The sequence below is a fragment of the Callithrix jacchus genome, chromosome 5 (genome assembly GCF_049354715.1).
Source record: "Callithrix jacchus isolate 240 chromosome 5, calJac240_pri, whole genome shotgun sequence".
NCBI classification, from domain to species: Eukaryota; Metazoa; Chordata; class Mammalia; order Primates; family Cebidae; genus Callithrix; species Callithrix jacchus.
In genome coordinates, this window is record NC_133506.1 from 38,007,554 (window position 1) to 38,035,001 (window position 27,448).

Genomic DNA, 27,448 nt, shown 5'->3' on the forward strand with positions numbered 1-27,448 from the left:
ATTCTCTGCTGCTTGCACTTCTGCCTTGGCTCCGCAGGGACAATAAAGCAGAGGTCATTTCCTAAGCTGCTCTGAGATCCCAGAGAATACCTATGCATAGATAAGGCAGAAGAGAAAAACCAATTTCCTTCCTGTATTTTTAGTTTCTTAGGAAAACAACCACAGTGGAGAAAATATTCATCTCTGCCACTGTGGCAAAGAATGACAAGGGCCAGGCATATGCAATTGGTCTTCTGTGTTCACAGTGAGAAAAGAACACTATTAAGAAACCCCAGTGATGCTTGAATTCTTGAGGAAGCGCATAGACCTCTATTTCTCTGGCGAAGCTCTCCAGAAAGGCCCCCAAAAGAAATTAAAGGCTACTTTATTCACTTACTCTTCAAATGGGTGAGTGAATAAAGTAGCCTTTAGTTTATTTTACATGTGCAACTAAATGGCTCTTATATATGAATTGGTGTCAGACTATAAAGAGTTCTATAAGCAAAAAGCATTTTGATAAAGGAAAGTGGATCTGGTATATATTATTGTGAGAGAATGAGATAAATGCCTTTACAGAGAGAAAGTGTGAAAGTGATGGTATTGAATGTGACAGCAGACATATATTAAACCGATCATGTAGGAATTAATAAACATGGCCAAACCCCTATTGCTTGTCTAAGTCAGATATAAGAAAATAGAGGTGTACCCTATCGATCTCAAACATCAGAATCCATGAACATTTGTTTAACTTCTACTTGGCAACAACTGTCATAGATACATTCACAAACGTTTTCCATTTAGTGACTGTTTCAAATCTATGAGCTAGCCATATTTTGTTCCCATCTTAGAGATGAGAGAGCTGAGGCTCAAAGAGATTAAGTAACAGTCATTAAGTGACAGAGGCAGGGGCAGGTCTGGAATCGACTTGCTGTGACTACAAGCCCCATGAGGTTTCTGTGCCTTGAAGAGCAGTTTCCTCTTCCAGAACGTTACTAATGATATTCAAGGCAGGTTGCATTGCTGAGCAGAAATACTGGAAGCTTTATCCAAATTCATAGTTTGGGTGTGCCACTCATTAGCTCTGTGACCATGGGCAAGTGACATCCTTCTCCATACTTCTCCCTCATCCTTCAAAAAGGGATGATATGGCCAGGTGCCATGCTTCATGCCTGTAATCCCAGCAGTTTGGGAAGCCCAGGCGGGTGGATCACCTGAGGTCAGGAGTTCAAGACCAGCCTGGCCAACATGGTGAAACCTCGTCTCTACTAAAATTTAAAAAATTATCTGGTCATGGTGGTGTGTGCCTGTAATACCAGCTACTCAGGAGGTAGAGGCCTGAGAATTGCTTAAACCTGGGAGGCAGAGGTCACAATGAACCGAGATGGTGCCACCGCACTCCAAACTAGGCAACAGAGGAGGACTCTACCTCAAAAAAGAGGGAAAAGGGATGATACTGTATCTCCAATTGCTATTAATGTTTAATTAGAGAATGTATGTAAAATGCCTGCTACATATTGTTTCTATTCTATTCAAAGGACAAAAAAATGCTCTATTAAACATTCATTATGATATCAGGATACTTGAAGAGACTCCTTCAAAGGGAATTATTCTGCTCTGAATGCACATTGCTGTTTGCATGTTTAGACCATGTAGTTCTTCATTCATTTAACAGTCCTCCCTGAGTATTTACTTGCTCAATGCTGGACCATGCTGAGCACTAGGGTACAAGAGCTTAGAAGACACTGTGGTCCCTGAGAAATGTGCTGAGGAATGATGTACAGAGCAGGTGTGGTCAGTGACTCTCCAGCCTCTGTCTGCTGATGATCGCTGTGGCTCTCTGGACTTTTTCTGCCACTGGTTGCTGATTTCCTGTTTCCCTCTCAGAGCATCCCCCTCCCCTCCACTCATGAGTCTCAGAGCTCCTAGAAACTCCATTCTGTGCTGTCAGAACAAATTCTGCTCATCACACTCCTTTCTTGCTCCTGGGAGGCTACCAAAGACACTGATGCCTATGGTGACTCTGCTAGCAGGCCAAATCAAGGGCCTGACGGTTGGCAAGGGTAAGTCCCTGCCTTTGTGTCACCTCCCCCATCTTCGTGTCACATCACTTAGTACAGATTTCCTGAACAATGTGTCCTTCAGTTCACGTTAGGTGCGTGTGGTGGAATAATCAGAATGAATCTGGCAATACTCAGACCTACCCGTAAGGACCTCATAAAAGGCAAATTTCCAAGTGTTCTCTTTCTCCAGCAAAACTTTCTAGGACTGACCAGTCCTCTCCCAGTTAATAGCACTGACAGTCTACGCATGTGTAAAGACTTGTGCTCTGTACTGGGAACCCAGCAGATAAATAAGACTAACACACTGATATGGTTTGGCTATGTCCCCACCCAAATCTCACCTTGAATTGTAGTTCCCATAATCCCCACATGTCATGGGAGGGACCTAATGGGGAGTAACTGAATCATGGGGGTGGTTATCTCCATGCTGCTGTTCTTGTGGTAATGAGTTCTCATGAAATCTAATGGTTTTATAAGGGGTTTTCCCCAACCTGGTCAGCACTTCTCCTTCCTGCCACCATGTGAAGAAAGACATGTTTGCTTCCCCTTCATTCATGATTTTAAGTCTCCCAAGGCCTCCCCAGTCCTGCAGAACCGTGAGTCAATTCAACCTCTTTTCTTTCTAAATTACCTAGTCTCAGGTACGTCTTTATTAGCAGCATGAGAACAGACTAATACACAAACCCTCAGTCTTGTGTGGCTTACAGCCTATCAAGGACAACATCAAATATCACAGGATTGAGTGATAGTAAAAAGAAAAAGGTAGATGACCTTGCAGTCATCAGGTGCAAATACATGGCAGCAGGCAGCTAAGGAGTGGGAGGCTGGAGGTCAAGGAGAGGCCCACAGATGTGTCTGATTTTCACAGGCCAGTCTAGTTGTGATATTCTCTCTCACAGCTTATTAAGATGCCACTCCATTATACCTTTGAGAGTAACTGTAATTTTTTGTCTTAAAATTATTTTGAACTATTAAAAAAGTAGTTTTATTTTCAACATCATTTGGTTTCCAAGAACTTCATAATTTATCACTGCCTGTGGTTTCTCTAATCACTTTGTTCCTTTGGGAATTCTTTATCTGCAAGGAAAACTAACCCACAGTTTATTGTTAAGTGTAATGAAATTTTTTGAACATTAAATTTGACAATATATATAAAGTCACATAGATACATTTGTCATAATTAATTCTTGTTAGCTTCAATTATTCCATTTTCTTTTTGTATTTTTGAGCCAACATATTGCTTTTCTAGGCCTTAAAACATTTCCATCGGCCCTGAAATCTCCTGACCACAGAGTAATAAGGAAAAAGGACCCAGAAAGTGAGCAGGACAGGACAGTGATAGGGTGGGCGGGCTGGAGAAGCTCTTGCAGGGCTTCAAATGGCAAGGTAGTGACAACACTCTCAGGACAATAGAGGCCACAGAAACGATGTAAACTGGGGGGAAAATCAGGCTAGGTTTGTGTTGGGATGCTCACCGCTGCTGTCCCATAGAGAATAAACAGCAGCAAGGAAATGGAGACTGTAACTAGCACCCAGGAGGAGAAGGCTGGTAGAAAGGTCCAAGAATGATGTAAGAAGGCTCTCCCTAGCACAGTGCATGTAAGGATGGAGAAAACAAACACCATCCCAGACAGGAAGGCAGGCAACTTAGGGAGGCTCTCTCAAAAACTGCAGCGGAACAAGGAAGTAGCAACTGGCCACAAATGAGAATCATCCACACCAGACATCTAGGGCCACTCTCCCTCTTGGAATCCACTCACTGAGGGCATGAATCTATTCAAGCCAGAGGGTTACTACAGAAAGGGGTGGGGAAACGCAGAAGAGTGTCCCTTTGCAGACTGCACCACGTCCAGCACACCCAGACAATACCAGCGCTGCTGGATCGATATTTTTCCCGTCTATCTATCATATTCTGGGTACTTTGAATGACCATCTCTAAATAGTGGGTACTTTAAATGACTATATCTGTTCACTGAAGCCTCGCAAGAGCCCATTGCGATAAGCACAGTTATTCCGCATGTATAGATGAGGAATTGGTCCAGAGTAGTTTAGTAACTTGCTCAAGATCACACAGCTGGTATGTAGAGAAATGAGAGTTTAAATCTAGAAGGTCATACCCTCCTTGGAATATTCTGTTGCTTCCCAAAGCCCACTAACATAAGGGTAAGAATATCACTACCACTGGCATTGAAGAGAAATTTATAGATTATATTTTATTGCATTAAAGTTATATGCATTTCAATTCATTTTCACATTTAGTCATCATGAGACCTTCTTCAGCATGACAATGTGATGGATCCAATAATGTCATGGTGTATTTGATTCTAACAGCAAAGGGATATGCAATACCCCTTCCACCCTGAAAAGATCCATTTCAATTGACCAAAAATGGAAATAAAGCAGTAGCAAAATTAAATCACATTTAAAAATACATCATCATCTACTGGAAAAGAGAAAAATAGTAATAAACTGCCTTAGAAATTGGCCAGATCTCGGCTAGGTGCAGTGGCTCACACCTGTAATCCCAGCATGCTGGGAGGCCAAGGCAGGAGGACCACTTGAGGTCAGGAGTTGGAGACCAGCCTGGCCAAACATGGTGAAACCTCGTCTCTACTAAAAATACAAAAATTAGCCCAGTATGGTGGCGCACCCCTGTAGTCCCAGCTACTTCACAGGCTGAGGCAGGAGAACCACTTGAAGATGAGAGACAGAGGTTACAGTGAGCTGAAATTGTACCACTGCACTGCAGCCAGAGTGACAGAGCAAGACTCCATCTTTTTAAGAAAAAAAGAAATTTTCCAGATCTCCTATTTATACCTTGGTAATGGGTGTGAAATAAAACATGAGACTTCAATCAATAGTAGCAGCAAAGACTCCTCAAGCCATGCCTGTGAATGGGAGAGTAAAACTGGAGAAAAAATGAACAATTCTAAAGGATAAGGAAGGAAAACGCACAGCAGTACGCCTGATTGTGTGTGAAGGCTAAGGATGGCGAGGGAAAGATTCCAAATGACCCTCAGGTTTCTGATCTGGGCAGATAGGATGCTGTTTCCCAAACAGAAGTAGACCATTTTCAGCATCAACCTATAATATTGAGGAAGGTAGAAACACATAGGAAAAGTAGTTAGGCATGAAGACTTGATGTTCTGAAGGGATGGGGATATAGTCATGTCTTGAAGTCACAGAATACGTAAGACATCTAGGAAGAGTTTGCATGATGAAGAGGGAATTCAGCAGAAGATGCAGCCCTAAGAAATACAATCAAGGTAGAAATCAGAGATGAGAGACAGTGGACATATGATCCTAGAGGCAAGTTCTCAATGCACATGAGCTGGATGGAGCTTTTATTTTAAAAATAAATCTGACATGCAGCCCACAGGGAGGTAAAGGTGGAAAATCTGACCCTGGAAGGATGGGATTATTATTAGGTATGGAGGCACGGCCTTTTCTTTTTTAAGAGGAAGAAAAGCTGAGGCAAGGCAGGAAAGTCCAAAGGAAAATAGAGCCCTAAGGAAAACTGAGGGATGGATGAGGGAGGGAAAAATGTCAGGTGCTAAAAATTCAGAGCCTGCCTAAGTCAAGCCTAAAGGAAAGATAAAAGCCTGCAAATATTTGACATGTGCTAATGCCAGTAAGGGAGAGAATGGATTCAGCTCCAAATAGGGGGTCGAGTCTTGTAAGTAGTGATAAGAAATAAAAGCCATTGATTATCAGCTCCAAACACCAAACCACTTGTTTGCAGAGTTGTTGTCTTAGGATAACAGAGACAAATAAAGGGAGAATGTCGACTCATATTGGCTATAGATGGGCATGGCATGTCCAAACAAAGCTGCTCCTCACTGTTGAAGGCAAGGTGTAAACTGACCCAATTTTTGAAGAGCTGTCTCAAAGTGTTGAAAATGCTCACTGGTCCAGCAATGACAGTTCCAGAAATTTATTCTAGGAAAAATATTACATACGTGCACATATATTAGCATCTTTCAGGATACTGATTAGTTTTTAAAAATCAGGAAAACTTACATGTCCAGAAATCAAAGTTAGGATGAAATCAACTGTACATCCATATAACAATATATTAAGACTGTAATAAAAAATAATGTCTCTATACTCTCACCCCCTTTTCATCTATCATATGACACTCTAGCTTTTACCTGCTTGTATTTTTTAATATCTGTTCATGTCAAGTCACCCATCACTCCAACACTGCCAAATTTAAGTGATATGGTTTGGCTGTGTCCCCACCCAAATATCGTCTTGAATTGTAGTTCCCCTAATCCCCATATTTCAAGGGTGGGAGCAGGTGGAGGTAATTATATCACGGGGGTGGTTACCTCCATCCTGTTCTTATGACAGTGAGTGATTTCTCATGAGGTTTGATGGTTCCCCCCTTTGTTTGGCACCTCTACCTCCTGCCACCATGTGAAAAAGCATGTATTTACTTCCCCTTCTGCCATTATTGTAGGTTTCCTGAGGCCTTTGCAGGAACTGTGAGTCAATTAAACGTCTTTCCTTTATAATTTACACACTCTCGGACAGTTCTTTATAGTAGTGTGAGGACAGACTAACACACCAAGGGGACCCTTTGGAGCACATCTTAATCATTCAGAGTTGGCAACTTTCTCCATCCTCAGTCTTGCTGTTGAAGGCATCGCATCTTTCTCGTTTTCCTCCTGCTTTTAGTCATTCCTTCATGGTCTTCTTTTCAGACTCTGTCTTCACAACCCAACCTTATGGTGGTGGCATTCCCTGGGATTGGCCTCTCTTGTCTCTCCACATGTTCTATGTGGGTTGATGGCATTTATTATTATGGCTTTGTGGGGGGAAAAATCTGTGCTTCAGTGAAAAACTGCATTGTCTATAGCACACACTTTCTTGTTATCATATTCTGATTCTGTAAGAGCTGTTTCCCAACTCTGGAAATTGTAGACAACTGACAGTAATTTAGAATAATTCTTGTCTATAGACATTATTGGAAGAAAGCTGGTTTTTCTTCTATTTGCATATTCCTGATCTATAATTGTCTCTTATCTTTGAATTTTCCTCTGTACTGGTTGTAAAACCTCACAAGTTTCCTCATCAATGAATTAATTGCAGTTATGTTCATTTCTACATCTCTGTGAGTCTTGATTTTACCTTTTCTTGAAAATTATTTTTTAACAGTTTCAAGTTATATCTAGAGCCAAAGAACCCAAATGTATGTCTCTATCATTGACCACCCCCTACCTTACTGATTTGTATACACATCTAATTGATTCCTCTTATTGGAAGTAATGTTCTCTAAAGTGGCACTGAATTAGAGAACACTGAACCCATGGCTCCTAGGAGAAATACAAGGTTAGGTTCCTATGAGCCTCAGCTCACCATGCTTTTGTCAACTGATTAATACAGGACCTTGTTTCTGTACATAATCTTGTTATGTGTATTTCTCTTTAAAGACAGATTACTTAACAGGTTTTGTTAATTATTAACATTGAACTGACAGCCAGCAGCCCTGTAACTCAGACCTGAACAAAGCTCATTTAATACACCTATTTTCTCTGCAAAGCACATCATGCCTTCTTGTGCTCAGGAACATCAGACGACACTTTGGCACTACACTTGGGGGCTCCTTAAAGCAGCAAAATCACCAACAGCACAAAAATGTGAAAAACATAACACTAAATAAACCATGAAAAGGCCACTCACTTACAGTAGGGGAGCTGAAACAAGAAGGCAGAGTGCCACCTCGTCTGACCCCTCTAGAAATACATGCATTGGGCAACCCAATTTTTACTGTTCCGTGCATGTCTGAATTACTGGGAAAGAGCTGAGAGTACTGATGTTGGTGCTACAAATAAATTTTAGTAAGTAGGTGAATTTGCAAATATGAAATCTGCAAATAATTAAAATTGTATTTCTGTATCTATATTAAATGTAATGTATATGTCCTCCATTAGTATTCAGGATCCATAAAAACTAAGACTATATCTATTCAATTTGATTATATATTATTCAATTTAATATTTGTACTTATTTTAGTAAAAAGATACTTGAGTACATAGGAAAACACTTATTACACATTGTTTAAAAATATGTTACTCAACAACATTTACATATTGGCTCAATTTTGCCCAGGGAGATGTATCTGTCTGTATTAAGAAACACAAACCCTAATGGAAAGAATTGTCTCAAAATTTTGTATAATCTTCATGTTGTGGGGGTCATGGCTTATTTTTACATCCTTTTTTAGTGTTTTTCTGTGTTCCAAAATAAAATAATAATAACATATATTTTTCATCATTGCTACAAAATGCCATTAAGATGTGAATACCTGCCTTAACTTTTCCACTATATACAACAGAGGTTTGAACAGCTCCAGGCACCAGGAACTCTCTAACTTGCAAAAAAAACATCTGGGTCAGCACCTCCAGACTGCTCATATGACAGGTTTAATAGCTCACCCCCACAGGGCCTGGTGCTCTCCTAAGTAATATCCTTCATCTAATGTCTTTGGAACTATGTGGCCAGAATTAAATGTCTTGCTCTTGGAATATTTTGTGTGACATATTATAGACATCCCATTGCACACTTAGTCTGAACCCTAAACTCCCATAATACAGAATACTGTTACCTTGATAGCCACACCTAATTGCAAATACACACTCATCCACTCTTCAAACTGGTAGATGTGCCAGCCAGACACAGAGGTCTGTCCACAGGGAGTTCGAGTCTAATATATTTAGGACCGTGGGATGGTCCTTCACATCCTGTAGGATGTCTAAGCTGCCTTGGCTTTGGTCAAATGCTTTGTAATGGGTGCAGGGAAAGTCAAATCCATGTACCAGCTATAAAAGGCAATTAAGGGTTATGTTATTGACTTCTTCCTTCTAAAGGATATTCCTCTGGGCTCAATTTTATTGTGTTTAGTTCATATACAGTCCTATATAAAATAGTCCAGGTCAAGTTTAAATGGATTCACTGCTTAACCTCAAATAAAAAAAAATTCAATTAATCAGAATCCTTGCCTCCTCCATCCCATTGCCACCACCTTTCCCCCAAGCTGTCTGGTTAATCCAAGATTCACAGCACACAGAAATCTTCTGTAGTGGACAGAGGGCAGGAGTCAGGTGAGTTTGGGGTCAGGAGACGCTATTTCACAGCTATTATGAGATTTGAGATTTGGGGAAAATTACTTCTCCGAGCCTCAGTGTCCCTATATAAAATGACAGTGGTCACCTGAATTAAGTCACAGGGTCACTGTGTGGATCAATAGAAATCATGCTTAGAAAGGGCTCTAGGAAGATAATACTGTAAAGGCTACGCAAGAGCAGGTGGTGCTGGCCGCTTGAAACGGGCTTTCCTCCGAAAATAAGTTTCCCTAACAAGGTGTCTGCACCATCATTATGTCTCCAAGTTCCGAGAATTTGCAAATATGGCACCCACTCTTACAGATGTGAAGCTTCCTTGGGTCAGGCTCTAAGCTTCCATCCCTTCTCCCTCCCAAGAGACTCCTATACCCTCCCTCCCCAATCCATCATTGTTTGGGATATTGTTAGCTTATTCCAGCAATGGTGTCGGAATAATAGTTTAATACTGAAAAACAAAGTTGAAACCTCACCATCTACCAAAGACCAAAACAAACCCTTTATTGATTAATGAGCTAAATATAAGAAATGACACCATTAAAAATGCCAACTTGGTAAAAGTTTTTATCACTGAGTGATGCTTTGTTGAACTATTTTCATTTTTCTCTGTATATTTTTATGATTTTCCAACTTTTCTCTGGTGCACACATTTGTCTTCACAGCATTCATGCATGCAACACTTATTTATTGCATGCCTCCAGGTGCCATCCATAATTCCAGGCACTGGTGACCAGAACAGAGAAGGGAACGACCCCTCGGGAGTACATAGTCTAATGGAAAGAGCAAGTAATATACAAATACACAAATGAATAAGTAGATGACTATGAATTAGGATAAGTTTAGTAAACAGTGTTTTAAATGGTTAAAATGGAGAGTGAGGAGAGAAGGTTAGATCAACAAAGTGTATATATATATATGTAATGAGAGACAGAGTGAGCCTCTAGGTGGTCAAGTGCCCAAGCTCTAATTTACTAAGCACCTACTAAGTTATAAGCATTGTGCTTAGAGGTATATGGTCAGCTGGGTCCAGAGCAGGACTCTAATCAGACTCTGTGGGCCCCAACCTCAGCTACTTCTGAAACTGTGTGACTTGGAGCAAAACAGTAAATCCCTCTGGCCTTGGTAGTGATGGTGATGATGGCACCTACCTCATGGGGTTGTAGGGTTGCAGGCAAATTCAGTGGGGTAAGTCTTGCAGAGCATTATTAGCCACATTAATATTCATGATCTGTATTTCTATCCAGTGAAGTAAGCAGCATTTTTCTAATTTAACAGAGTGGGAAACCAATTCACAGAGGTCAAGCAATTGCCCAGGACTGACCAGAATCCTAAGGAGTGAACCTGGTATTAAAACTCTGATGGGTCTGCAAACAAACCCCCTATTTAACTGCCCCTTACTCTATTTCAACACTGAGCTTGAACCATGGTTTGCATCTCAGGGCTTAGCAAATTTGGGACTGTTTCTGTACTGTTCAAAAATGCCAATGACTCACTAACTGCAATAAAAATACCCTCTGACATAGAGTGTTTTACAATTTGTAAAAATCATTCACATTCACATGAGATGTAAAAGGGTAAAACTATTTCCAAATCATACAAACTTTTGTGACCCATAGTCTCAATACCTGAATATACACATGTGTGTGTATTTATATGTATACATGAATATACAATGCATACATATATATGGTATGTCTGTGTCTGTACCTATACACAAGAGCAGAGAGATTAAAATACATGTTTTAAGAAGGGTTGTTTCCATTTAAAGAAACGCTTTGATCTCAGAAGTAGCTGCCCTCCCCCTAACCCCACGTGATGTTTAGCTCAAAGCAAAAAATGTACAAAGAGGGGCCTGAAAATAGAGTCTGGAGAAAGATGAACTGCTCTAGGAAGAGAGAAGACTTTGCCACACCTGTGGGCAATGTGGGAGGGAGGAAAGAGAAAGAGGTGAACATTTCTTGCCTGTTGAAAGAACTGTTGAAGTCTGAGGAAGAATGAGTTCCTGCCAGGTAGGACAGCAATGCAGCCCCTGGCATAAGTACCACCAAACACCAAGAGAATTTTGCTGCTGCAGGAAACAGCCTTTGTTCATGTGGCTTTGGGAGAGTTGGTATGGAAGGGCCCAGGTCCAAATTTGGTTCAGTTAGGGGATCTAGGAAGTTGACTGATGTTCTACAATTCACAGCAGGCAGTGAACAGGGGCTCATGTGCTCCTCTGGGAATCCCCATGTGCAGAATTTGAAATGGTGAGTTCTGGTCAGTACTTTATAGCTCTTGCTGGTAAACTGGCCACAGCTGATATGTGGTCTGTGTATCTATATTTCACAAAATTGAGACAGTAATTACACTTGTGGTTTTGTAGGCTCTTTTTTCTTTTAACTTCCTATAGCATGAACGTTAACCCATGACATTAGATAGATATACCCCCAAGCCAGGTGCAGTGGCTCACGTCTGTAATCCCAGCACTTTGGGAGGCTGATGCAGGCAGATCAAGAGGTCAGGAGTTCGAGACCAGCCTGACCAATATGGTGAAACCTGGTCTCTACTTAAAAATATAAAAATTAGCCAGGCATGGTGGCACACATCTGTAATCCCAGCTACTTGGGAGGCTGAAGCAGGAGAATTGCTCGAACCTGGTAGGCGGAGGTTGCAGTGAGCCGTGAGCGCATCATTGCACTCCAGCCTGGGTGACAGAGAGACTCTGTCTCAAAAAAAAAAAAAAAAAAAAAAAAAAAAAAAAGATATGCCCCCAAAACAGAGTTTGTAACAACACTAGCACAGAATTCTACTGTGTGCATGCACTAAAATTTACCTCACTACTCTCCTATTGTTGGTGCCTTTAAGTGATTTCCAAGTCTTTGTTCTTATAAATAATGCAGTGATGACCTCTATGTCTGAAACTCTTTTTTGATCAGCTCTGAATATTTTGCTAGAAAAAGAATTAGCAAATTGTCCTCTTAATATGCTGTACCAGTTAACTCACCTGCAGAAATCCCTTAAGAACCTGCTTTGTTATTCCTTGCCAATACTGCTTATTATCAATTTAAAAAATATATATGTAGGTGATATTATAGGTAAAATGCATTTATTTGATCATCTGTAACATTAGACATTTTAACATGTTTTTTGCCATACATATTTTGTTTAGCGATTACCTCTTTATGCCTTTTAGCCTTTTTTTCTATCAGTGTAATTACATTTTAATGTTAGAGCTCTTTGTGTGTTGAGATACTTTAGCTCCTTTCTCTCAGTTTTGTCACATATTTTCCCACAACCAGTTTACTCGTCTGCTTTTTCAGTTTAGTTAACACGGCACAGATTCTTCTTTTTCTTCTCTTTTTACGTAGCAAAATTTGTAAACTATGACCTCAATCGTGTATTTGCTTGCTTTGAATGAACTCAGAGTCTCTTCCAATAAAAAAGACATGATTATTTTCTTTATTTTTTTCTAGTTTAGCCTTTTAAGTTCTGAAACTACCCATAATTTAATTAGCACATTGTAATATGTGCAATAAATTCTATCTTTCCAAAGTATTTTACCATATACAATTTATTAATCATGTACTATTTGATAAGTAGTTTTCAATTCACATAACTTTATTTTTTTTTTTTAAGATGGGGTCTTGCTATGTTGCCCAGGCTGGTCTTGAACTCCTGGGCTCAAGTGATCCATCTGCCCTGGCTCCCCAAAGTTTCATATAAATTTTATAAGCCAGTTTTGCTAGATATTGCATTCATTTCTGGGCTTTAATTATTATAGTTATTACAAATGTTAACTTTCACAGAGCAATCCCCCAGTCAATTTTTCTAAGTTTTTTTTTTTTTACTTCTTTCTCCTGTATATTCTTTCAGATCAACTTTTAAATCACTTTAAGTCTCAAAATCGATCACATTAAGATTCTGATGAGAACTTTATTAAACCCATCAATTAATTTGGGGAGCATTGATATCTTCACAATATTAAATTTGCTAATCCAACAACATGACATATGGCTTCGTTTATTCAGATCTTGTTTTCTCATCCTCAATACAATTTTGTACATGTGTGCATTTTCACAAACATCCTGTATATTTCTTAGTTTACTCTTAAGTATTTATATTGTGATTACATTTGAGAATAAGATACATTTCATTATATTTTTATAATGGTTATTACTGGCGTACGGCTATTGATTTCTGTTTCTTTGCTTTGTGTCTGAACACAGCATTGAAATATTTGAGTAGTTCTAACAGCTTGTTTTTTTAGTTAAGTTTATTCTCTTAGGCATTGAGGCTATAAGAACATTTTCTTCTGGAAATAAGAAAGTGCCTTTCCACTTCTAGCTTACTAAGAATTCTGATCAGTAATGAAGGCTGATTTTTTTCAAATTACTTTTTAGCCTCTCTCAAGAGGATCAAATGTTTTTTATTATTTGGCCTACTGATATGAGGCATTACACAAATAGTTTTGCTAATATTCAACATTTTTCATCAGAGCATTCCTGGAAAACACCCAATGGGCCATGGTGCATTATGCTTTGATAATGATTCTGGATTTCAGGAGATTGAGCTTTATAGCTGTACAGTTAAGGGTTCAGTTCTCAGCTGGGCCATATGAGCAAGCGTGTGGCCTTGGGCAAGTCGCTTACTTTCCAGACAGTGAGTGGAGGAACTGTACCTACCTCACAAGGTTGCTGCAGGAATTATGAGTAACATATTCAAAACAAGTTCAATACTATGGACCTTGCCTAGAGCAGTCACTCAAATTGGCAGTCACTGTCTTCATCACTATCATCATACATTCGTTACATTGTCGTCTCAAGTGTGTCATAGCTATAAGAGTGATTGAACCCTAACTTTAATATATTTGGGATGCTATTTTTTAAAAAGCCAGAGAGCTTGATAAACAAACAGTTACCTTTTATTATCTTTAACGCCTCTCTCTGACTCACTTTTCCTTCAAATCTCAACCCTCAAATTTAGAAGAAATTGAGGAATTATTTGTTGACTTAATATTTTAACTGAATACAGACTTAGTCGCTTCCTGCCTGCAGAGTTCAATTAATAAAAGCAAGATCTCTAGAAAGAAACTGACTTTATTCCAGAGCTAGCTGGAGGGAAGGAGTGCAAGGCTCCTGCCTTAGGGTAACACTTTGCTTCTGGGCAGAAAGCTGAGGCTTTAAAAGAAAGACTTGGAGGGAAGGGCAAGCAGGGGAGAGGGTGAGGAAGCGCAGGGTCTATGTGACTTTTCAGATTTCTTATCTATCCGGAGGTCTCACTAGTACTATCATGGGCAGAGTGAGGTTGTAAATGGAGGCAATCTCCTGCTGGGGGAGAATTCCGGACATGCCTGGTTTGCTTCAAGGTTCAGTCTCTGGAACTTTTAAGTAAACGCATAGTTAGACAGGCTTGATGTCTTGGAAGTGTCTGGTGGAGTGAAGGTAAAGAGTATAATTTCATTCCTAAAGAGCTAAGTAGGAGGTGGGGGAAAAGAAAAAGCGTTTAAAAAATATCATTCATTTCTTTCCCTTTTAAAAATGGGTTGCTCTGTTACACTATTACACTTCATCTTCCAGGAAGCCCTAGCTCCCTAAGTGGCATGGAGTGGCAGAAAAATCTAAAAGTGCAACTGGATGTCTAATAAGGCGTCTCTCATGGCTTTGGAATTTTACCTACGACTGCAGTGGCTCACGCCTGTAATCCCAGCACTTTGGGAGGCCGAGGCGGGTGGATCACGAGGTCAAGAGATCGAGACCATCCTGGTCAACAAGGTGAAACCCCGTCTCTACTAAAAACACAAAAAAATTAGCTGGGCATGGTGGCCCGTGCCTGTAATCCCAGCTACTCAGGAGGCTGAGGCAGGAGAATTGCCTGAACCCAGGAGGCGGAGGTTGCGGTGAGCCGAGATCGCGCCATTGCACTCCAGCCTGGGTAACAAGAGTGAAACTCCGTCTCAAAAAAAAGAAAAAAAAATTAGCATACAAAATAAATACTGCCACCTTCTACAGACAAGAGCTGAAGGACTTCCAGCTATTTCTTCCAGAGAACACTAAGAGGTTCCCAAGTGGACCCTCACTCTTCCCTCCCAGCACCACAGTCAGCTCATACAATAATGAAACGTAATGGGTTAGGGGGAAAGAATCTCTGAGATTATGAATTGTGAGTTTAAAGAGAGAAAGCTTTATGTTTTCTTTATCTGTTTCTTAAGCCAAGGGAGAGGGACTCCAAAGTAACCAGCAGTAGACACTGTGTGACAGTGGGAGGGGTGGGAGGGTCTGCAAGAAGGGAGATGAACATCTTATGCCCTTGCAGGTGCTTGTCCATCTGTGGATAATTTTTATGGAGTAATCATGAGGTTCCATAACTGAGTATGACATCAGAGCAGGTTCTCTCCCTTCTTTAGCTTTTACCTCTCTTCTGTGGTCCTACACCCCAGGGGAAGAAGAGAGTGCAGCAGCAGCAAAGCAAGTGGGATGACGGTGACGTCAGAACTGCCAGAACCCTTCCTCCACATCTTTCTGAGGAAGTGCTGGCCAGAAGCCATCTTCTGGGTTGCCTTCAATCTAGGCTCACCTGCACTGCACCAGCAACTGTGTCCCATTGAGCATGGTGTAGCATGCATGGAAGTCCCCTCCTTTCCTAGTTCCTCATGGTCTTGAAAATTTCTCCATTGGTCTTTAGAATCCATTGACTCTACGGCTTTGATTCTGGATGGGACAGTGATTCCATTTTCATTTCTATTAACTACTCTTTTCACGTTCCCCCAAGATTTATGGATCATCTCACCAGAATTATAGCAGAGCAGAGATGGAGGTTAGAGGTCTACCCTCCTGCCCAGAAGGATATCCCGTTCTACCTCTCATTCAGAACCCTAAGAGTTAGACCAAGTTATATTCCTCCCATTTTATAGATGGTGCAGCCAAGGCGCAGAGAAATGAAAAAGAAAACTCAAAAGGCTAGTTATGTGATACTATTCTATTTTCTAGACCTTCAGTTAACCTCTTTTTATCATTCTCTGCCTCTACTCTGTCCTAGAACTGCATGCTTCCCTGAAAGACCCTCGCCTGTGGGACCCACTGGCTTCTCAGAAAACAGAGAGACCACCTGAGTCTGCTTATTGCCGAGAGTGAGGACTCACTTCCAACCCCTTTTTACTCTGGGCTTGAAAGGCTTCATTCTTACAAGCCTTGACCTCTCCAAAGAGAGACGGATCTGCGCAGCATGGTTCTCCTTCTTAGTTGAGACTAGAGACAATCACAAAAAGGACAGTTCCCATCCCCCTTACCCCATGTCCCATCATGAAGTACCACCATAGCTACACGTCGAGGACACTGTGACAGGCAAACAGATACATATGTCCTGTCTTCCCAGCATTGATCAGAGCTTGATGCTAAACCACTACTAAGAAAGTACAGAGAGTAGCAACAAGAGAAATCCTTCTTAAAACAGGGTCCATCATGCCACAGTGAAGGAAATTAGGTTCTGACATCCTTTTCCCAGGCCTGAGATTTATTTCTAAATAACGTTTATTAAAGGGCCCCTATGTTCCCAGTTCTCTGCAAGGCATATAACTTATCTCACTGAAGCTTTCCAACAAAATGGTGCATTATAATATCCCTTAGATGGAAGAAAATAAATTGAGTCACAGAGAGATGATGTAACACATTCTGATCACCCAGCTAGCAAGTGCCCAGCTTGAAATAAAAACCAGATTATTTTTGGCTCTAAAGCCCATATCCTTTTCATTCAATTCTAATGACTACTCTCACTTCATTGAGCCCAGCAATTTGAATTTATCTTTTTTATCCCCCTGGAGAAAAGAGAGAGGTAGACACATATCACTGCAAGTAGAAATCCATAAATATGTAAATAAAATAGAACGTGCAATCAACCCTCAGGTGGAGGGAATAGAAAGAGAGCCCTCCAAATCAGCAGCATATGAGGTATGTCTGGCTGTACAAAGCCACTTTTCACTTGGAGAGCTGGGACTCTGCAAGACCACAATAAAGTGGGTTCCCACGCAAGGGGCCTTTGATTTACAGAAGTACGCAGACACGGGGGCGGGGTGGGGGACAGGGGCATGGGCGATTACGTGATTGGATTGCTGATCTGCGTTTCCGTAACTATCATCGGAGTGGCCTGGGGATCTGCCTCAAGCAAAGTTTGGGGGAATGAAAGTCAGCAATTTCTGGAGATTAAGTGAGACAACTGTGAGTGGCTGAAGACCTGTTTTTGAGATGAGGAAGAATATGTCTCCTGAGAGAAAAACTTAAAAGTGGGTGTTTCAAGGAGGCATATCTGAGTGTGACAATGAGGAAGAGCTTCTTCTACCTAATGCTAGACGATAGTCTTAAGATACCAACAAGCTGGTGCCCAAGCCATTGAAACTGCTGCCTGCAGGAGAGGTACAGGGCCAAGTTGGACCCATGTGGTGTCCGTATCTCTTTGTCATCTCACGTGCTTTCTCCAGTTGCTGAGGTGGACTCCAGATAGTTCATGCTAGCAGCCCGCCTACTGCCCCTACTCTTTTGAACCTAATGGATACTCTGTGTATAATCCATCCAGAGTTGTTTGATAACCAGGCTAATAATAGTAACCACCCATGATCTCTAGCAGTGAAATGGTCTGCTATGGAAGAGTGTCAACTGCTCATCAGAGGCAGCATTCAAAGTGAGGCTGGGTCAGCAACACACAGCTCTTCTAGGACCCAACTCCTACCACTGGATGTCTGCTCTTGGGGATGTGCTGGAGGAAAGCACACAGCACTCTAGACAAGAAAGTCTCTGAGAGCCCAGACCACAGCATAAACTCTGAAATGGGATTTCCCAGGAGATGATGAACAACAAAAGAATACGGTCCACCTTCGAGATGCCAATTAGTTCTGAGAAGTGGACAAGTCAGACTTCCTATTTTGATGTCATTTTTCATAATCATAGCATCCATAACAATAGCAGCAACCAATAACAGTTTGGTTCACTACAGGCAGCTAAAGAACATTTTGAGTTTTCGAAGCCCTTTGATATATATGATCGCATTTGCTCTCAGGCCTATATCTCATGCAAGATAGTAAATGATTAAACCAAGGAAAAGAAACAACATAATAAATAAAAATATAAGAAATTGGGCATCTCAAAAGAACAGCATGAGGACAGAGAATTAAGTTGCTTTCATCAGTACTAAGACATCCCTTTGATCCTAAAGTCCAGGTGAAATCAGGTAGCCCTCATGGAAGAGGAAATTATCTGCTGATCTCTCCTATGCTCCAGATTTATATATTCCCATTATCTGCTATGCATCTTCACCTCCAGTACAACATATCCAGACCTGAGGTCATTCCCTTTTACATTTTTCAGCTCAGAATATTGTTCCACCACTGTGATAGTTAATGTTGAGTGTCAACTTGATCGGATTGAAGGATACAAAGTATTGCTCCTGGGTGTGCCTGTGAGGGTGTTGCCAAAGAAGATTAACATTTGAGTCAGTGGACTGGGAAAGGCAGACCCACCCTCAATCTGAGGGAACACAATCTCATCAGCTGCCAGCATGGGCAGAATAAAAGCAGGCAGAATGTGGAAAGACTAGACTGGCTTAGTCTACTGGTCTACATCTTCCTCCCATGTTGGATGCTTCCTGTCCTCAAACATCGGACTCCAAGTTCTTCAGCTTTGGGACTCGAACTGGCCTCCTTTCCCCTCAGCTTGTAGACAGCCTATTGTGGGACCTTACCTTGTGATCGTGTGAGTCAATACTCCTTAATAAACTCCCCTTTATATATACATCTATCCTATTAGTTCTGTCCCTATAGAGAACCCTGACTGATACAACCACTTATCCCTCAGTCATCTAAAGCAGAAGCATGGCAGTATCACCTGTGATTCCCTTCTCCCAACTCCATATTCCGCGATTCCTATTTGATTGTCTGTCCAGGTTCTGGTTTAACTGGCTGGGAATCTTGCTCTGAACTCCAGCCTACTGCGCCGGGAGACTGCTTTACAGCCAAACTCTTGACAATCTCCTCCTTAAGGGTTAAGGAGGAGGTATCCTTAAGGAAGAATACCCTTCCCTTAGTACCCAGAGTTTTCTTAATCAGTGATCTCTCAGAACTGGCGCCAGAATGAATCCCCACCTGCCTTTGCTGAATTGCCTCTCCAGTATCTTCCTGTGCTACACCCAAGCTTGTAGCTTACTGTTGCCAAGTATCTGCCTGCTACTAGTATGTCCTTACTAAGCCAACCTCTGCCACCAGTGCCAAGCACAGAATTTGGCACAAAGAAAAGACTCAGTAAATGTTTGACAGAAAGGAGCAAAACGTTGTGTAGCAGTTATTCATTCTCAGCTGATCTCCATAGTCACCAAGCTCCCTACTGCCCAAAGCCACCCTCAAGAGGACACTTGCGGGTGAAGGAGGTCCCCAGGGCTGAAGACTCCATCAAGTCCTGTGGCGAAGACTTTCTTCGGCCAAGAGATCTAGCATTTAACTTATTGGTGATCTTGGTCCAAAGATTCTGAGTCTCAGTTTTCCTCCCATCTACTTCTCAGAGCTGCTGCGAAGATCAAGCTATGGAATGAGCATCCTTCTAAAGGGCCGTGTTGGTTTGTCACTATATGTAAGTTAGACTTAAATTTCTGTATGAAACAGCATCACTCAGCAGGTTCCTTACAGCAGATTTCTAGGCTCATCCCCAGAATTTCTAATTTATTCGGTCAGGGGATAGGGTCTGAGAATTTGCATTTCTAACAAGTTCCCAGGGGAATACTTCTCTTAAGCCATTTGGGTTGTAATAATGGAATACCATAGACTGGGTAACTTATAAACAACAGAAATTTACTTTTGACAATTCTGATTGATGGTAAGTCCAACATCAAGGTGCGAGCAGATTGGGTGTCTAGTGAGGGCCCATTTCCTGGGTCCTCATGTGGTAGAAGACATGAAGGAGCTCTCTGGAGCCTCTTTTACAAGGGCATTGATCTCATTCATCAGTGTTCTGCCCTGATGACATCATCAACACCCAAATGCCCCACCTCCTAATATCATCACTTCAAGGGTTAGAATTTCAACATATGAATTTTAAAGGAACACAAATATTCAGTCTATAGTAATACTGATGCTGCTGGTCTAGGGACCATACTTTGAGAACCACTGCCCTAGATGATTCTAAGACCATTTTTCTCTCCATGCTGCCCGTTTTTCCTCTATGAAGCACGCTATTTCAGTGCTTGCCTTTATGTTTTACCTTTTTTGCTGTTTTGTTGAAATCTGAACCCCGCCTATAAATTCCTCTGGGCAGAAATTATACCTTCCACATTCCACACACACTCTCTTTCTGTTGTGTAAAATAATGAGCACATTTCCAGTGTGATTAATAATAGAATGGGAAAAAGAGGAAAATCTCAGACTACCAACACCAATAAACAACACCTACAAATAGCTATCAGCCCTGGAATTCTCTTAAAAACTAATTACGAGGCAAAAAACATTCCACCATCAGTAGCAATGCAGGAAGGAAGATTGTCTTCTTGATGACACATTTTGTAAAATGTGGGTTATTCAAGATTTTAGCTGTAACTTAAACACCAACGTTTTTTAAAAATAAAATACCACAATTGCATTTCAACTCATAATTTTATATTGATAGCCAGACTATTGTGTTTTCAACATGTAAAATCCATTACACAGTCATGGCAACAGTTTGCAATAGATTGTAAATTTTTATTGAGATGATCATCTTGTGATTGAATTTCAAAATATATTATATGATCATCAGCAAATAAGTCCACAGGGGCTGCTAAAGTACTTTGAATATCATTTATAAAGATCAAAAATCCTGGAAACTCCTACATTTACCCTGTGGAAAGAGAGAAGTCTCATCAGCAGGATCAAATCAATTATTTTTATGGATGAATATTGCATTGTAGAGCTGAGATAAGGTATTACCCAGTTTAATAACATATCATTATGTCCTTTGAAAGTAGTAAGTTTCATAATCAGGTTTCAGTGAAGAATTTTACCAAAGGCCTGTTTTGAAAATAATCAAGAAAATGGCATCTCTGTTCATCATAGTGGTTCAATAACCTTACAAGGAATATTTCCAAGCGACGAAAATACCTGGGTTATATACTACCACAATACACCACTGATAGACTTAAGAATGGTTACAGCCAATCCACCATAACTCTTGTTTAGAAAATGCAAATGTGTTCCCACACAATTAATATACGAAAGAGCAATTTGAACATAACACAAACTTAGCATTTGCTTATGTGTGATTTTGTACGTGAGAAACATTAGGGAAGAAGAAATCTGCACCTAGCAGAACTGAGCCACCTAGAAATATACAAAACACACACAGTTCCAACTCCTACCTGCCCCCTCAGCTCACTGCCTGTGTTCTGAGCCACAACTAGTAGTACAATCTTACCCCAATTTCAAACAGCTTTCCTTCCACCACTTCACAGTCACTCACAGGCTGCAACCTCCCTGATGCCCACTTCCACAGCAAACTTCATGTCTTTTTCAAGGTAACACACCATCTGTGTTGAGTATCCCTTATCCAAAATTCTTGAGACCAGAAGTGTTTCAGATTTCAGATTTTCCTAAATTTCAGAATATTTGTCTATGACCTAACAAGATATCTCAGGGATGAAACTCAAGTCCAAACACAAAATTCATTTATGTTTTATATATATTGGGTAATCTTATATAATATTTTAAATAATTTTGGGCATGAACCAAGTGTGTGTACACTGAACCATCGAAAGCAAAGATGTAACTATCTTAGCCACTTATGTGGACAATTCTGTGATTGTCTGTCATCACCATAATTCCTGATTCTGAATGTATATACTATCGATAAGCAATCATCTTCTTATACTTATTCACACATAAGTGCTTAACAGTAAAAAGGAATAAATGATATGTCATTAATACTGTGAAAAATTAACATGTTCAGGTTAACTGAGCAGCACAGTAGCCTCAGCAGATATCTGGATCAGCTGCTGAACATCAGCAGCAAACATCCTGCCTTCAGTCTTCTCCCTGTGATGTTGTGCTTTGATAAAAGGATTCCTATGCACTGCATTTTAGTTTTTTTTTTTTTTTTTTTTTTTTTTCAGTGAAAACAAACATCAGAAGACGTTGAGGAACCAGGAAGTGGATCCTCTAGGGATAAAGAGGCATTGTGCTGCATGGCTTTTTAAAATGTTTCCTCCAGGGCCATCTGCCTTATCAACAACGATTTTTGTCTTAGACGTCTCTGATTTTTTAAATTGACACGGTTTCCTGTTGTCCTGAGAATGCATACTGCTCCAGTCCTTCAATAAGCCCATCACCCATGTTTGCCGTGTCATCTACAGGCACTTTTCCTGCAGTGTTAGCAATGTCATCTTCATTTGTGACACTGTGTTGGCACTCAGTAAGTTTCAGATTTTGGGGCGTTTTGGATTTCTGATGTTCAGATTAGGAATGCTCTACCTGGATGAATGCATTTCATAGCCATTTCACATGCATAAAATTGCACCACCAGTTTTACTAGATTACCCTCTTTTTTGATGTATCACTAGTGAAGTAGGAATCTGGCTCCCTAGCTCCATTTTCTCCATAATCCCTGTGGTTTTTATTTCATAACTTGACAAAGTGTGGCGATTCTTAGGGACCTATATGTCAGGTTATGGCAGAGCTGAATGCGCTTTCCTTTGTTTGTTCCATGGTTCCTGTACTGATGGGTCCTTCCCCCCATCCCAGAAGCCTCAGTGACTCCTTTTTGTGTTCTGAAGCCCATGCTGCCTGCTTCCCTGAACCATGCCTACCTCCACTAGAACATCCCCAGCTGTATATAAGATGCTCTCTCTCTTACTGCTCTCTCTCTCCTTTATTCATCATGATGTGGCCAAAAATCAAAGAGTCATAAAATCTAAGTGTAGTCAGTACCCCATAGAGACAGAATGGAATCCAGAGGACCCTCAGAGGAATAGTCCCAACCCAGACTGAGGTAGGGGTAGGAGCCTCCAGGGGATACAGAGGCAGGAAGCTCTTAGGGACTAAGGTAGTTCCAGAACAATTCAGAGACACTGTCAGAGCTAGGAGCATTTAAGACATGGTTGGCAACAGGAGCCCCTCAGAGACAATAGTGGAACCATCAAGAACCAGTACAGGAAACCATGGAGAAAATTGTCAAAACCAAGGGTCATAGGCCCAGCTTAGGGAGCCTCAGGAACAATGTTAGAATTAGAAACACATTAGAGATACAACCAAATCCAGAAGCCCCCAAGGACATAATCTAAATGAAGCCTTTAGGGGCCTCAGTCAGAGCCAGAAGCCCTCAGAGACACAACCAGAGCCAGGAGCCCTCAGAAAAACAGAGCCAGGAACCCTCAGAGAAACAGGGCCAAGGGTTCCCAGAAACACAAAACCAAGAGACCTCAAAGACATTATTAACATTAGAAAGCCTCAAACATATAAATGTCACCATGAGTTCTGGAAGATGCAGAGCCACTGTGTCTCATCAGAAACACTATTAGAACCAGGAACCTCCATGACCCAGCTAAAGTCAAGAGGTCCTCAAAACCATAGTCAGAGATAGAAAGCCTCCAGAGATGCAACCACAGCCAAAAGGTCCTCTAAAAAAAGACCAAAACCTTGATTCTTTTCATCCACAATAAGAAACATTCATATTCAAAAAAAATTTCGGAATTAACTGTCACAGGAAAACAAGAGGAAGGCCAGTCTTGGCAACAGCACAACCTCTCATAATGGAGCCCAGAAAAAAAATATCTTACCTGCACACTTGGTCCTGGTGGTGAGGGGAGGCCCTGGCGGTCCCGTACCCCCCTCGCCTGGTCGTGTGAGGAGCACTCGGATCTCATACTCCACATCAGGGTCCAGATGCCACAGCTTATAGTTGGGAGAGTCGACTATATGGGTCTCGGCCCAGGTGCCCGTGGTGGTGCGATATTCCACTTCCTTTAGGATGATGGGGCCATCCCCGATGATGGAGTTGGCATTTGGCTTGATCCACAGGTATGTGGCCCCCACAGCCAGCAGCTCTGGGGGAGCAATGGGCGTGGGAGGCTCTGTAAGACACGCAATCAACAAAGGACTGTCAGACTCAACTGATTTACAGAGCAGACTCCAAGCACCTAAGGACAAGGGACAGAATTCTAGATGTAGCCACAGAAAATAGTCAGAAAACCCTTTTTATTTTATTATTTAATTTTTTTGAGATGGAGTCTTGCTCTATCATTCAGGCTGGAGTGCAGTGGAGCCATCTTGGCTTTGCAACCTCTGCCTCCTGGTTCAAGCAATTCTCAAACCTCAGCCTCTCCCAAGAAGTTGGGATTACAGGAACCTGCCACCACATCTGGCTAATTTTTGTACTTTTAGTAGAGACAAGGTTTCACCATGTTGGCCAAGCTGGTCTTGAACTCCTGACCTCAGGTGATCTGCATGCCTCAGCGTCTCAAAGTGCTGGGATTACAGGCATAGGCCTGAAAACCCTTTTTAAATTCCATTCATGCCCTACTTTAAGCGTTTTCATGTATGTACCTGAATCCATATTTCTTCAGTAACTATATTCAACACCTACCTTATCTCCTTCATTTAAAGAAACAAAGAAAGAAGGTCATGTGAGGAAATGGTTTTCCCAGAACACAGCAAAGCTGCTAGGTGAATACTCTGCTTTCTAGACTCAAAGGAAAACGTGCTTTTGCTGAAGTGAAGTTTGGCTCAAAACCCAGGGGAGCCCGAGGTCTATAAACATTTCTTACAGAGAACACATAGATTGTTAGTTGAAGTTCTTTCCAAAGGGTGATCTGAGCCTAAGTAGAAAAAGAATGATGCCACAGCAAGAATTCAGCTTCTGCCTCAACCCAGCAGGTTTCCTCTAGCAAGAATGTCATGGGCCACAGTGGACCCAGTGAGAATGAGGGGACAAAGGAAGTCATGCTGAGTTATCTTGCATCTGCTCTGTGCTGCCACCTCTCTTCCACTGAGTTCCACCCAGTCAGCTAAATAGACCAGAGGTTGAGCAGGCTTGTATTGGGGCCTCTTCCTTGCAATCACTAGTCCATGGCAAAGCTACAAAAATTAAAACTTTCTTGTGCTTCTTCCTTACTTTAAACTCTCACACATATTATTTCATGTAATTCTTGGAATAACATTATCACCTTCACTTTAATGGAGAAAACAAAAACAAAACAAAACTGAGAACCTAGGAAATCAGGTCACCTAACCAAGGTCGTGGAGAAGGTGGCACAGGATGAAGCTTATGTCTGCATGACTTCCTGGACCATCTTGCACCAAGGAAGGCTGTCTGCCTCTTAATACTCATTTTTTAAAAAATCACACTGAATATATTTGTTATTTTTATTTGAGGTAAAAGTGGCAGAACAATAAAGAAAATGTAAGAAAGAAAAAATGAGAAGAAATGGCAGAAAATGGAGAAAGATGGAAGAAACAGAAACTATCTCTACCCTCCAACATAGCCATTTTTAGTCCTCCATGTTCCATTTCAATGTTTATTTATGTAGTGACATATTTTTTGTGGTTATAACACACAGACCCAATGTAGATTAATTTTTCTTCCTTCACTTATATTGTAAGGATTTGTTTTTCATGCACTGCTTGAGCTTTGTCATCACTGTCTTTAATATTTATAGAACAATCCATCAGGTTACCACACTAACTATTCTCTAATTGCTGGACACATGAGTTGTCACATGTTTTGCTATGGTAAATAACGCTGCAATGAACATCTTTATGCAAATGACTTCAGTCTGTCTTATCTCATGTTTTCTTAGGACCAACTGCCAGAAATGGGATTATCTGGCAAAGGGTCTGAATGAGAGGAAATGAAGAATAGAACAAGGAAAAGGAGAAAGGGGAAGCATGGGGGAGGCATAAGAGGGTGGTAGACAATGTGCATTTGTTTGAGAACATGTTACTTATAGAAGTCTCCGGGTTGTTCACATGAATAGAAGGCAGGTATACATTTTAGTTTGGAACTCAGGTAAGGGCTTTGAGATAGAGACTCGCTCAGTGTTTTCCTTCTAATTAATTACCTAGAAGGAAAGATTCTCTAGAAACAGAATAATTGCTATGAAACAGAGGTGGACAATATTTTCTCAGTGTGACTCGAAGCAAATCTTAAGGGACAACTTCAGACTGCCTCTATTATAGCCTGCCATTTGGTCAGAGAAGGAAATTAAGCAGATTAGTCAAGCTAGATGCTTTTCTTTACAAAGCCATGGAGGTTATTACTCAAGACCTTGTTATCTCAAAGGTGTTTGCAAATTGATTTTTGGATAATTTGTTCCAGGTAGAGAAGTTAGGTTGGCAGGCAGATAATTTCTGAGCTCACCCTTTGTGCATGTTAAATATATGGACCCTTTGATTGCCATTATCAACTCTCCAGAGCTCCCATCAGTCTCCAATGAAGCCTCAGGGGTGATATTTTATAGCTCTGTGATGACTCTGCCCAATTCCTTAATATAATTATTCACAGACTAGACCGCTACAGAATTAAGAGCAGCAGACTTCAATAATTCGGGGGCTGAGTGAGTGGCCCCATTTAGTTCTTTTCCATTGACTTTTCACCATGGTATTCTGCTCTCCTATTTCAGAGAGGAGTATTCAACTGCTGACCACCAGAAAGAAAATAAAGTATTAATCTTTCCAAATGATTAGCTTCTTTTCATGTATTTCTAATGGCATGTGTGAGTATGGTAACAAACATCCCCTTGAGGATATAAATGTCCCTCTCAAATGATTTGCGACTTCACACATTTGTGTGCAGATTAGCCATGTGGTTATCTCTCCCTCCATTCCCTCAAGAATAGACTATGTAAGTTTATTACAGTGTTTCCTCTATCTGGCACCAAGGAAGCCATCAGATTATTGTTTGCTACATTCTTTCTTTTTTCAGTGATCCACTGATTTATACTTGGCATTCTTTAGAAGGCACATGTACTGGTGGTTCAGAGAGAGAAGAAAAATATAGCACAGAATGAATTCTTTGGTAAGCAGCACATCATTTTTAAAATACATGGAAAACCATATTTATTCATATCAGTTCTCTATCTCCAAGGTGAACTCTTCAACAAGACAGTATAGGAAATGTACAGGGCCATCCAGCCCAATGGCAAGAGCCATCAGGAAGGAAAAGGAAACCCTTGTGTATCCCATGTGCCAGACAGAGAACTGAGTGCATGAAATGTAATGCAGCCAAGTAACTCATGATAACCAAGTGCATAATAAAGTCACGACGAAGGTTGCAGAGGCAGCTTTGAAGCCTGTAAAGGAACCTAATCTCA

At 41.0% G+C, this 27,448-nt stretch overlaps 1 protein-coding gene across 21 annotated transcripts in view; it reads right to left on the reverse strand.

Moving 5' to 3' along the window:
- The window catches only part of PTPRT (protein tyrosine phosphatase receptor type T), a 1,160,468-nt gene that overhangs the window by 605,890 nt on the left and 527,130 nt on the right, over positions 1–27,448 (reverse strand). For all 21 annotated transcript variants that reach the window (XM_078371705.1, XM_008995950.5, XM_035302876.3 and 18 more), the window contains exon 7: positions 23,918–24,211. In XM_078371705.1, the coding sequence (XP_078227831.1) occupies positions 23,918–24,211 (294 nt within the window). The remainder of the gene's footprint in view (positions 1–23,917; positions 24,212–27,448) is intronic.